Genomic DNA, 13,302 nt, shown 5'->3' with positions numbered 1-13,302 from the left:
CCTCACCTCTCTGCAGTGTCCTCCTCAACCCCTGGGCTCTACAGGGCTCACTCCCACCCCTGAATAGAGCCAGCAGGATAAGTTCAATAAAAGGGCCCCATCCTGCCATATCTCTGTCCTTCTGCTCCCGCAAGAACCTAGCCAGCTGACCTCATGGAGCTGAAAGGAAGGTGCTCTGCCCTCTCAGCCACCACATGCCCTCCTAAAATTCTGCTACTATGGAGGGAAGGGAGAGTGGATGTTGGGGACAACAAATGTCCTATCAGGAGAATGGGAGCAGGGAGCGGAGCCAGGCAAATGATTACTTGTCATCAGTTTGGGGACAGGAGGTGCTGTCTTATCTAAAAGAAATCATCAAAGAACGCATAATAAAAAATTATTTTACTATTTATAATGAAGAAATAGTGTTTAAAATAATATGATCATTCACCTCTCATCTGTAAGCCTCTTGACCACAAATTCCATGTCACTACCAACACACACCATCCAATTCCCTTGCTCTCAAGAGCTATACAGCATTTGGAGGGAAACCGTGGGTACCTTTTTGGACAAATGCACCCATGACCACAGCACAGCTGAGAAAACCATAGCAATTTTATTCATTTGCAAGAGATATAAACAAATCATTAGGTAATTGTTTTTCTAGGTTGCCAGCAAAAACTTCTGAAATGTTTAAAGTAAATAAGATCAAAATATAGTTGGATATCACACTGCAAAGAGCACTAATTCTATTCATCAGCTTTAAGAATATTTTCAACTGAAACCAATTGTATAATCTATTTGAATAAATACATTGTGTATAGATTATCTATAGTTCATTCTAAAAATAGCATGATGTTGCTAGTAAACTGGATTATAATTAAAGATGCCATATGATAAAACTGGTAAGGCCTTACATTTAATTATTTGGGGGTAAAGTTTTCTTAAGAAATTGTAGACAGGATGAAATAATTTGCAAATTCATCTACCTTAGAATTGGAAGGAATTTTAGGTCCTCACCTGGTTCAAGCATCTCTTTATGACCAAGAATGTCTGTCCCTCTTCAGATCAAGTAACACAGACTGTTGATGTTCCGTGACTCAGCCAAGGCTACAGAGCTATTAAGTCCCCCCTTTCTTCAGCTACTGTCTTGTAGCCAAGCAGATCTCAAAGCTGATTCCATGTGCAATCACAAGACATTCAAGTGCAAGATAATTTACTAAGAAAACCCATTCCAGGATGCACTGTGCTCACTGAGAAAGATAAATTAAATTTGTGTAATGAAAATACACAACAAACATTGCATTTAGCTTCTTGACTTCAATTTTAATTAGTGACTCATAGCTCCTACACTGAGGAAACACATAATGTAAACATCAATATAAATAAATTGCTGGATTGGCTAAGTGAAAGGCAACCAGCTCCTTGCAGACTGCTCATTACATTCAGAGCCATATTTCAAAGGAAGGGAAGGGGATGGAAACAAGGAACGCACAGAAGGCTGGAGTGTCTGCAGCGAGAGCAGCTTGGCTGATCATCTTCCTGTTCAACTCTGAGTGCGAGGAACCCAGGGTTCTATCCAAGGGGCTCGGAGCCTCAGGCACAAGGTTACTGCCTGCTCTGCGAATGTTCCCCAGCACAAACAGCTCTGTAGGAATGGCCGTGAACAGGTGTGTTGTGTGGAAATGCATGGCTGACGGAGATATAGTGCCTCCAGATCTGAAAGTCATGACAGATGATGTTGTAGGGATGTAGGTGTTTGTCAGAAGGGGCTGCTGGGCTCTCTGCTGCTGTGAAGAGCTTCCTGGTGGCTTCTGTACACCTGATACTTTCCGGATGAGATCCATCTTGGAGAAGTTTGACAGTGACGGAGTTGAAAACATGTTCTGAGGAGATTGTCCACATACTGGGCAGAAGGAAATCGCCAGTCCCTGTGGAGCCCCACCAGGCACAAGCTTGCCAGGGCCTTCAGGCAAATAAATGGCTGGAGTCAAATAAAATGCCCAGTCTCCCGTTTTCTGTCACACAATATACCTGGGCAACGTAAAGTGGGAGCTGCCTATCAAGCTCAGCCGTGGATCTACCAAGCCGATACCTACTCTGCTGAGATAGGGCACCTGGCCAGAGACCTACAAGTCCTGAAAAGTGTTTCGGATCAGGCCCAAAACCGTCTGCAGGACCTTCTCTCTTGAGGGGCTGGCGTCAACCTCGAGGCAGCCGGGATTCTCCATCCGTCGGTAGGATGCCTCCACCCTGGGGACAGGCAGAAGGAAGCATCAGCCTGGTTCCTGGCACAGCTCTCCCTGCAGAGAGACTCTGCTACCATGATAATAACCACATGAGGCCAAGTGCCTCCTCGTTCACCTCCCAGCTCCCCCGAGCCGCTAGCTTTGCCCACAGATGATGGTAAATGCATTTTGCTTAATAAATGACAACTTAGCAATAATAATTTAACAGCTAGCATTTATTGACTACTTATCCTCTGCCAAGCATTAGCATTCTGCCCAGTTCTTCTCATTTAATACGCAAAGTAACCAAGGGGAGGAACAGTTATCACTGTTTTGCAGAAAAAGAAACCGAAGCTCAAACAGATTAAGTAAAGAGGCCAATGGCCAATTTCTCCCAGTCTGTTCCCTGGAAGATCTTCACAGGGGCCAGAGTCCTCTGCACAGTCGCTGCCTGAACTTAACTCTTCCAGCACTTGAGTGGAGGGCAAGCTCCTGCCAGGGTCTCCTATCATCTCTCCTTTCCGGTCAGCTGCAGTGAGGTGCCCGTGTGGCCAGTGTCTGTTTATCACAGGCTCTGTGGCACAGTGGTTAAGACGGGGCCTGGAGCTGGAGCATCTGCTGTGCCACCTACCAGCTACATCAGCCTGTCACATCCCCTGTCCTGGCCGGGTCATTTGTGTATAAGTGCTGAAATAATACCTCTGTCAGGAGTTTGTAAAGAGGCTTAATGGAATTTGTATAAATGTAAATTGCTGGGCATGATATCTTCACATGCAGCACAGTTATTTTTATTCTTTTCAGGGTGACACTACTGTGTGATGACAATGATATCACTGTTTATCTGTTTAAGCTACTTTGGTTTTCGCCTCCAGAACCAGGGCTGGAGATGGAGCCACACTTGGCCGTGACGCCGCAGGCCTGTCTGGACTCTTCACCGTGGTGCTCATAACCCTCTGATCAAAACAAACACTGTCTTTGAAGGCACAAAGATCTTGACTCTAATCCTAGTTTTACTACTTAATAGTACGGAAATGTGGACAAATCATTTAATCCTCTGAGCCTTGGTTTTGTAAACTGTTAACATAAGGCAGATGTGGCCTCTCGAGGGAGGCTGTGGGAGAACTGCACCCAGATGTAGGTAAACCGCCTGACGCAGGATAGGCACTCTGCGCTATGCCCATCATATCCAGACTGGGAAACCGAGGCACGGACACCTCACTGTCTTACCCAGGCTCGTGCTGTTCCTGGCACAGCCAGGACAAGTGGCATGGTCTGATCTCCAGTCAATAGACTTTTAGTTGTAGCCCCACGGTACGGGGCCTGCCCACGGGCCCTGACACAGCTCAGGGCACTGCCTCTACTTTGGAAACACTGGACACGGTCACTTCCTCCATGCGCCTAAAGCCAGTGCCAATTCTGGCTCAGTCCCTGCAGGGATGCCCACCACTTGCCTTGCCCCAGGGACACCTACTTCTGACGAAATACACTGTTGGCCTCAAGTTCAGCCTCTTCTCTGGTCTGCTCCAGGCCCCGGTCCCGCAGCCTCTGTGCCCTCTCCTCAGGACTCATGCTGAGCAGCAGGACGAGGTCAGGCTTGAGCAGGTCCCCTGGCCACTGGTATACGGGGTGGTGGGCAGGAGGCAGGTGCTGCAGACCCCCACTCAACTCAGTGGCTATGCCATAGGTGGCTGTGCTGTGCCAGAACCTGAGAAGAAAAGCAGCCGTGAGTTCCTGAACCAGCCAGATGTCAAGCAGCGCCCAGGGATCAGCTGGCCAGCACAAGGAACCCAGGGCTGGCCCGTGGGCTCCCAGGGTGATGCACCAAGGTAAGTAAAACTGAGTTCTATCAGAAATCACAAAACAGTTTAAAAAAAGAGCAATGATGAGTGGGCTCTCCGTGAGGTTGCCCTGACTCGACTTCCACTGTCCGCTGCACAGGGCTTGCCCACAGGGTGCTGGTCCTGCGCTGGGGTGAGGGCCGACAGAACAGACCTGTGGGCCTTTCATTTTAGTCGAGTACTGTGTCTTGGGCAAACTCTGGACAGTCAGGTCAACTCCTGTGCTATTCACACTGAACATGCCCATCCAGGAAACCCCGGGCTGGACCCTGAGCCTCCAGGCATCTGACTGCCCGTCAGTGCCAGGCAAGCAGACAGGTGTTGTAACCCAGACTACCACAGGCATCTGCACACTCCATGTTCTCTGAGTGAAAGGCTCAGTATGAAGACAAAGGCTGATAATTCAACAAGACTCCTTTACCATAGAAGTCTTGAGAAACCTCTACCCATACATCATCCAGCCAGAGGAAGGTGCTACCTAAAAAATGGATTTCAGAATATTTAAACATGGACAAACCCACTCAGATGACACAGAACTGCTCTTTGCTTTTCCTCTGACAAGAACTAAATTGCAGACAATCCAGGGACACAAAGCAGAAAGATGGAATTAAAGCCTGTTTTCTATAGAGTTCTCTCGATGACAGCCCTGCTGTGCTTTTAAAATAATCATGCCCCTGGACATCACCTCCACTCTTTGCACTATTTGGTATTCTGGATCCCACCATCAGGGGAAGCACAAACCCAGAACCCTTGGCCAATACATCACATATGGCTTTAGAATCATGCTGTCTATTTTTAGGGTGATTTGCTAGTGTCAGAGACCCTGCTCATGAATCAACTCACTGCTATGCATCACAAGCCTTGAGGGCTGGCAGGGGAGGGCGTATAATATACCGCTTTGACAGATCAGCAAACCAAGAGACGGAGGGCATGAGTGCCTGTCTCCACTGCAGGTCTTGCTTCAGCACCCACGGCACCAAGGAAAATATGCCCCACCTGAAGTCATGGTCTGCAGGAAAATTTTAGTCTTCCCCCTTGAAATACTAGGGAATGACTGTAGATATGGTAACACTGGGCAAGTTGGCAATGTGGCAAAGGTGTCGCCCAGGCAAGTGTCCCAAAGAGGAACAAGACTCCACAGCTTTTGCCATTTCTTCTAGCATTCCTCATACTTGCCAACTTGGAAACAATTAAAACACCCTCACCCGACCCCACCCACCATCCCCCACCACCACAGTAATACCCCAAGCTGCCACTGTAGCTGAGACGAGAAGCCACAGCTTCAGGCTAAACTTGCTGTTTCCCTCTCGTCCTCATGGTACCACCACATCCTTGATTCTTAAAAACCATCTGGGTGATCTCTTTATGAAATATCTCCAATATACCAAAAAGCACAGAAAAAGATATCATTTCAAGAAAGGAGTAGGAAGTCTCTTCCCTGGTGCAACAAAGCGGCCGTAACTACCAGCTTCCCAAGATGAACCAGCAGAAAGGCTAGAGCAGAGTCAGACTGCACTAACTGTGGGTGAGGGGGGCTCCCAAGGGAGGGCTCAGACCTTCCTGTGGGACAAGATGAGGCTGTAAGTTGTTTCCAGCACTCTAGAAACTTTGTTCCATACCTATGAAAGCTGAATACACCTCAACGCTATGCCCCTACAGTTCCTCTCCCGGAAACCTATGCATCAGAATCGCATGTACATTGCAGCAAAGGTGTGTGAAAGTTCATTACCAGACGGAGACCTCACAAACACAAGGTGGTGTGAAAAAAAAAAAAAACTGAATGCAAATAGCATATGACGTAGCGTTGCATTCATAGGCAGTTCAAGAACAGGCGAAACCAATGTGTGGTAGATGTTATCGGGAGAGTGGCTACCACTGGGCAGGAGAATGGACCGTGTTCAGGTGGAGAAGGAGCAGATTCATGGGGTGCAGCCAGGCTCCCATTCTTGACCAGGTGTTTTAGTCAGCTTTTTCACTGCTGTGACCAGGACAATTTTAGAGGAGGCAGACTTTATCTGAGAATCATGGTTTCAGAGGTCTCAGTCTGTAGTTGGCTGACTCCATTCCTTGGGAATGGTCAGTCTCTGCACCAGGAAGTAGAGAGAGAATCTTGCTCACCAGGGAAAAAAAATAGACCCCAAAGGCAGGCCCTTGGGAACCACTTTCTCCAATCATACCCCCACTGCCTACAGTCACCACCCAATTAACCCCCATCAGGGGATAATGCAATGATTAAGTGAAGGCTCTCATAATCCAATCAGTTCACCTCAAAACTTTCTTGCATTGTCTTACACACAAACTTTTGGGGGGACACCGAATAGCTAAACCATAACCCAGGGTTCAGGGTATTTGATAGGCTCACTTCCTGAAATTCCTTGGGATTTTCATTTATTATTAATGCCCTTCTTAATATGTATTGAATTGCTTAAATGAAATTGCTTAAATTCAAAAACAACTAAAATTGCACAGAAAGCAGTAAAATGAATACTTGAGTAATGTAAAGAAATAATACATCACAAATGAAGCCCTTCTAGACACATTGGCAACCACATTTCTCTCTGCACATGGGAATATGGCTCTCTTAAATTCAGTGCTCAACATTCCTTCATCTCTCCATACTCTGCAGTATTATTTCACATGCATTCTGCTGAGCATATTTCTGCAATGTGATTTTTTTTTGCATTTAACATTATGGTTTTGTAATCTATGCCCAGTGATGCATTACCCTCGTGTATATTGCTACATAATATTCCATTTTACAAATATGCCAGTATTTTCCTTTCTATATTGGTGGGCTTTTGGCTTTTCAAACTTTTTGATAGTATAAATGATGCTGAAATAAACTCTGCAGAGTGTTCCTCCAGTGAGTAGCAGCAACCTTCCCCTCTGCTACATCTCCTCAACCTGTTCTGCACGGGACAACACCAGTGTCCATCTCTGGTCAGCCCCACACATGAGTTCCCATGGATCTCTGTCTTCTCCAACCCAGGTCTTCACCAAACTCCTGGGAGCAAAATGGCATCTTAGTGTGGTTGCAATTTCTATACCCCATGTTGAGACGATGTTAAACTCAGTACCTCTTGCTATATAGCTTTTGTCCATTTTTACTGCATTTTAAAGCTATTATTTATATGTACAAACTTTAAAATATCAGTTCATGCCACTCCCACATCTAAATTCTTCAGATTATTCCCCACTAAGAATAAAATTCACACTTCCCCATGACCTGCCCCACCTTTTCCTTCCGTCCTTCCAGAAAGCAGGCCTCCCGGGCTGTGCTCCAGCACCTGGGCCTCCCTCCGATCCCTGAATCTGTCAGCCTCTGGCTTACATGATCATTCTGCACCTCTGGAAATTTCACACCTGACTCTTTTTGATCACTGTTCAGAGATGCCTTCTGAGGCAGGCCCTCTGCGCCGCACCTACTGGGTGTGTGGAGGTTTTCAGTGTCATGTTACCTTGATTTACCCTCTTCCTCATATTTACGTTCTCTGAGATCACCTCACATTTCTGCTCACAAGGTCACTGTCTTCTGCAACTGGTCACTTTGCTCCACAGAAGCAGTGTACTGACAATCTCATTTACCCTAAATCTTTTGGTCTAAGAAGTCTTTAGCACACGTTAGGTGTCCAATAAATCTTTGTTGAATAAGTCAATGAACAAATGAACCACTAAAAGCACAGAGAGGCGAAGCCCAGACTTCTCATTCACTGGCAAGTTATTCAACCTTTCTAGGGTCTGTTTCTAATCAGTTAATTGGGGATAACATTTGATATCTTTCTACCCAAGTTACTGATCCAGATGTCACTAAAATGTATGCAAGTTCTGTGCCAAATGTCATGACTGGTGTAGGCAATTAATAAATGACAGACATGGTTGCTATTATAATCTTAACACAATTTTCACTTGATTAACACAATATGGTGTTGCATGTGCCCCACCAAACCCCACACACGTCAGGAAGAAATGCCTGATTCAAGGAAGCTTTATACACACCTGTCTACAATCACAGGAGACTTGGCAGATGCCTTAGCTATTTCAGAAGCCACAATGTAATTGCCCAAAGAGTAAAATGCTCTTTTAATAATAGTTGGCTCATCATCAAAGGTTTTCCTCCATTGGCCAATGCAAGAGGGTGGTGAGTATAAGAGGACAGCCTTGAGAGACTTGGAGACTGCCTGGGTCACCGTGGTCTTACCTGCAAGTCACAAACAAAAGACATCACATTTTTGACACAGCCCCTGTAGTATCACAAGGTTCACATTAACATCAAGAAGCAAAATAATTATTTCAATCTGTCATTGAAAGGAGGTGATCTCACACTAGGGTATTTTATACAAAGTTGCAGGCTGAGAGGAACTTAGGATCCCTCTGCTTGGCATTAGAATATCTTGAAGAAGGGGCTGGGGATGTGGCTCAAGCGGTAGCGCGCTTGCCTGGCATGCGTGTGGCCCGGGTTCGATCCTCAGCACCACATACCAACAAAGATGTTGTGTCCACCGAGAACTAAAAAATAAATATTAAAAAAAATTCTCTCTCTCTCTCCTCTTTCTCTCCTCTCTCACTCTCTCTTTAAAAAAAAAAAAAAGAATATCTTGAAGGAAAAAAATGATCTTCATTTTTATGAATTAATGATGAACTTGGGTCTGCAGGCTCCTGATACCAGAGCTCCTTTCACGTGCTCCCTTATTCCTGGCCCGTGCTTCTCTTCACCCATGCCACCCACATCTGACTTATCTTGAGGAATGACCCAGGCACAGTGCTGTGGTCTGGGCCTGGGAAGTCCCCCACAGTTCCCTGTGTTTAAGGCCTCTTCCGCGGGCAGCAGTGTTAGGAAGTGGGGCTTTTAGGAAAGGTTTGGACCCTGGGGCTCTGCCTACATCATTTGATGGGTGAATAATTGGAATGAACTATTAGGAGGTGAGGCGGGGCAGAGGAAGTAGACCACTGAGAGCATGCCCTGAGGGGTTGAATCTTGCCCCTGGGTCAGTCTGTCTTCTCTCTCTCTCCTCTCTCTCTCTCTCTCTCTCTCTCTCATCTTGCTCTCACTCTCAGTGTCTCTCTCCCTCCACTTCCCAGCTCCCAGGAGCTGAGCAGCTTTCCTTCTGCCACCATGATGTTCTTTCTGCCTCATCTCTGGCCAAGAGCAATGGACCCAAACGACCATGGACCAAAGCCTCTGAAGCCATGAGCCAAAAAAAAATCACCTCCCCTGAAATTGTGTGTGCCGGGTATCTTGGTCACAATGGAGAGACGCTGAGGAACACAGGTGGCATCCCCGGTGCCTCTCCTGGTCCCACCTCCCTTCTCACTTCTTCACCCCCTGCTGCCACTTCCTCAAGCCCCTTCCAGTTCCAACCCTGACTCTACCACTCATTCCTGCCGTGGCTCCCTGGGCTTGGCCGTTGGAGCCGCTCTATCTGGATTTAGACTTTAGTTCTTCCTCAAAGTTACAGCCCTGCTCAGCCTCTTTCTGATTCCCTTTGCACAGCTGCAGGTTGTACTCACATCAGCCTCTTCCCTGGACCCATACCATAAGCCTTGGCTGCAGCGCTGAGCTCAGCATGGTTGCGGATAAGAAAGTCATCCACTCCAGGACACTGTCGGCTGGCTTCTCTGCACTCCTAATGCTTAGCTGTCTTTTCTCTCCCTCCCCACCCCTCTCTCTCCACTTAAGTTTTCAAGAATTTATTACAAACTGTTTATTTCTTTTATTTTATTGTATTTTTCTCTTGGGTTGTTAAGATGAACCCTAGCATTTGTCAGTGTCTTTAGGAGCTGTGAGCTCAACACACAGTATGCATCTAATTTTCCCAAGGACCCTACAAAATAGGTGTTGATTAATCACCAGGCCCCACAGGTGCTAGTGTTCTCCAGGCTCAGCCTCCTCTTCTCCACTTCTGTCTGCCCCAGAAGCCACACTTCTTCCCCTTGGGCACCCGAGTCTCACTGCAGGCACGTGTCCTGAGATCTGTGCAGCTCGGAAGGCTTTTCCTCCTCCATTTCCTTGTTCTTCCACATTTTTCCCAAGATCGCCCTCTGAATTGCCTGGGGTTCCTGGGCACACCATGCGGGTCACGTCTGTGCACCAGTGTCCAGGCCATTTCTCTTTCTGGAGCGCCTTCCCTGCACCTGTCCCCTGACTAGCCTTGTTGTCAGAACTCGCCCTGTCCGCATGGTGTCCCCTGGGGAGGCCAGCCTTATGGCCTGCCTAGTCCAGCACCTGCTGTACAGTACAGCCAGATCGAGGCTCTGTCTGAAGTTCTGTTTCAGAAGAACTTCTTTTATTCCACAACTGAACAGTGAATGCCATTGTCTGTAACTACAAAGTCTCTTACCAGTGGCATCCAGTCCTTCGATGGCAATGACTGGGAACTTTCCTCTTTGGACCTGCCTTGGGCACTTGTCAACCACGTCAAGAACTGCCTGGGCTTCCGGAATAGAGGACGTACACTGCAATACAATGGGTGTCCATCAGCAGCAAGTACGGGGGCTTTTGTAGTTGCCCAAGACCAGGCCTACATTAAACCAAGGGCTACACCAGGCATATGAAACTCCTGGTATCCTGAAGCTGGGACAGGCTGGCCACCGTAGTTTTGTAATGGGTAACTGAGGCTCATAAAGGCTCGATTCTCTGGATCACACACATCCTGCATTGGTCAAGACCCATACTTACAGGGCAGTATAACTCAGAGTGGAACCACAGGCCTCCTGGAACAGAGGGTGGCAAGTCTGTAAATGAGCAGTGTGTTTCTGTCCTCTCCTAACAGCTTAGGGAGCTGTGAAAATTGCAAGGCTGGCAGAGCAGTGTCTGCCTGGAATTCCAAGTCCTTAGCTGTGCAGTGTTCTATCCCATGCTCACCACACCTCCACATGAGGCCCAGACCCTACTTATTTCTGTGCTTATTGGAAAAGGAGATCTTCCAAGTGATTCACAATATGAAGCTAGCCAACCTCTAAGATAACTTTGTAAGAGTGGTACTAGGATTACTCCCGTCTTGTGAACCAGGGTGACTGAAGCAAAGAGCACTGAAGAAACTTATTGAAAGCACCTATAAATGCCAGAGATTGAACTCAACCCCAGGTGGATGACTTTGCACTCTTACCCACTCTGCAACCCTGTCCCATAAGGCTGATGAATCACAGGTCAGTGGGCCAGTCTGCATGCCCCAGATCCCGCCTGTGGTCAGTCTTTAGTCTCTTTCAATGATGCTGTGACTCACCTGTTTCCTTAATCATTGACAAGAACCCTGAAAGACAAACGGGTGTGGAGGAAAGGAGGAAACACACAGGTGGAGTGAGGGTACAAGGCTCACAGCTACTGAGGAGGAAGGCTATTTATGCCTAAGTTTCTTACACTCCAAACTGGTGTCCTTTCCTCTACACCCCAAGATCCCTGAATGGCAGCCACTACCAAGGAAAATTACCTCTCTGTCATTATCCTCCCGTTCCTAGCCCCTCTCCACTCCTGCTGGGATACTTTCAGTATGCACCACAGCAAGCATGGCATTGTTTGGTGTTAGGATATGTTCTGTGTCAGCTTGGAAGTTCCTTCAGATAAGAATCTCGAAAGAGCCAGTGCCTAATGCAGAGCCTGGCATACAGGATGTCTCCACTAACTGATCTGTGAACAGGAATAAACAAACCAAGGAGGGAAGGAAGTTCATTACAGGTCAGCCTGCAGGAGAGCAAACTGCTTGGTCCAGTTCTGGTGAGGAGGATCCAGATGCCATCCTGAAGGGAAAAAAAATCTTACCGTCTCTAAAATAGCTCTGGCAGTGTCCAGGTCCCGGAAGACCACCGAGCTGAGGAGGTGGGGCACCATTGGATGCAGCGGGGGCTCCAAGGTGGGTAGGACACGTGCGCAGCCCACCTGCAGCTGCCCACTCTCCTGCAGTACCCAGACTCGCTGCCACAGTACACCTTGCGAGTCGGCCTCAAACTCCCCCAGGTGCGGACGCTCAGCCTCTTGGAATCTGCCCAGCAGTTCTAGCAGAGCGCGCCGGGTGTCCAGGCAGTCACAGGGGTCGCGCAGCAGGAAGCCGTGCTGCATGCCTTGGGCCTGGCTGCCTGGGCAGTAGCAGAGCAGCCTGTGCAGCTGGCACCGCTGGAAGGGGTCACTGCGCAGCTGGCGCTGCAGGTTCTGGTGCACCCGAGCCGCTTGGACTCGGGCCCCGCAGTCGCCGTCCCCGGCCGCCGACACACACAGCGAGTAGCTGCGCCCCGGAGGCCCCAGCAGCTCAGCCAGGCGGGGGTCAGGGCGTGCATCGGAGCCCTCCGCGCCCAGAGCGAAGTGAGCTAAAGTGCAGTCCCTCAGCTCCAGAGCGAAGCAGCGCGGCCGAGCCATGGCCAGAGCGCAGAGCCCGCGCCAGGCGCGCAGCTGCCCTGAGAGCCGCCAGAGCTGCAGTGTGGCGCGCGGGCGCCGGGCAAAGGCCATCAGCGCCACCCGGCCCTTGGCCGCGCCTGGTAATCGAAACTCGCCTGGGGGCGGGCAGAGGGGAAGCGCGGCAGGAAACGAAAGCTACTGGCGGGCGGAGCGGCTCTGGGCGCCTCCCCGCGGCCTCTCCTCCCTCGAAAAGCCGCTCCGTAAACCGCCCGCGCGCGGAGAGCAAAGGCTCGGCCCCCGCGTCCCCGGCGCGCGTTGCTGCCTGCGTAGGGCAGCTCCCAGAGGCGGCAGCCTCTACAGGGGACGTCCCTCTTAACCCTAATCCGGCCCTTAGGCTGGCGGCAAATCAGCACCGGAGCCGCGCCAGGACCTGGAGGTGACTGGCGGCCCCCAGCCCCCTCCCCCAACTCCTCCTAGGTTTCTTATGCCCAGCGTGTGGGGCTAGGCGTGCAGGGCCGAGCGTGGGGTTGGGGTCTTCATCTCATGAATCTGAAGAACAAAATCCATGGACACAAGAGTGAGAGCAAAGTAACAGGATTTATTAGAATAATAGAAAGGAGAACTTCTAAGTGGGGGGCAAAAGAAGGATAGGAAAGAGGGGCTACCATCCAGGGGGTTAGGTAGATGGATAGGTTTAAGGAAGCCAGCCCCCTGCCCAATCCCGGGCAAGGCACTGAGTGTCAGGAGGTGTTCAGGCAGCCTTTAGTCCAATCAGAATATCAATCAGGCATTTTCCCTTCTTTGGAGAGACATGGAACTCTCCAGTCACATGATGATTGGTCCTGATTTTAAAACAGCCCTTTTGTACTTTTCTTAGCAAACATCTGCAGGTGCCCTTTGTGCTCTCCTGCCCTGGAAGCTGCCCAGGGGC

At 49.0% G+C, this 13,302-nt stretch overlaps 1 protein-coding gene across 1 annotated transcript; it reads right to left on the bottom strand.

Annotated features, from left to right (window-relative positions):
- Positions 1-420: 420 nt before the first annotated feature.
- CMPK2 (cytidine/uridine monophosphate kinase 2) lies at positions 421-12,721 on the bottom strand. The gene is made up of 5 exons (XM_081265315.1): positions 11,802-12,721; positions 10,384-10,498; positions 8,042-8,243; positions 3,679-3,912; positions 421-2,232 (listed from the first exon to the last, which is right to left on the bottom strand). Exons 1-5 carry the CDS (start codon positions 12,480-12,482, stop codon positions 2,109-2,111), a joined length of 1,356 nt encoding a protein of 451 aa, XP_081121441.1. The 5' UTR covers positions 12,483-12,721; the 3' UTR covers positions 421-2,108.
- Positions 12,722-13,302: the final 581 nt, after the last annotated feature.

Source organism: Spermophilus citellus, assembly GCF_964194105.1.
Source record: "Spermophilus citellus genome assembly, chromosome: 13".
NCBI classification, from domain to species: domain Eukaryota; kingdom Metazoa; phylum Chordata; class Mammalia; order Rodentia; family Sciuridae; genus Spermophilus; species Spermophilus citellus.
Note: the sequence above shows the minus strand (reverse complement) of the source record. Positions and strands in the feature narration are given on the sequence as shown.

Bases quoted from the DNA above. Each gene is read 5' to 3' on its own strand.
- CMPK2 (XM_081265315.1), bottom strand. From the start codon at position 12,482: ATGGCCTTTGCCCGGCGCCCGCGCGCCACACTGCAGCTCTGGCGGCTC. The intron at 10,499-11,801 runs GTAAGATTTTTT...ATTGTATTGCAG, and splicing joins CCAGAGCTATTTTAGAGACG to TGTACGTCCTCTATTCCGGA. The intron at 3,913-8,041 runs GTGTGTATAAAG...TTTTCTTCTCAG, and splicing joins TCTCCTGTGATTGTAGACAG to GTTCTGGCACAGCACAGCCA.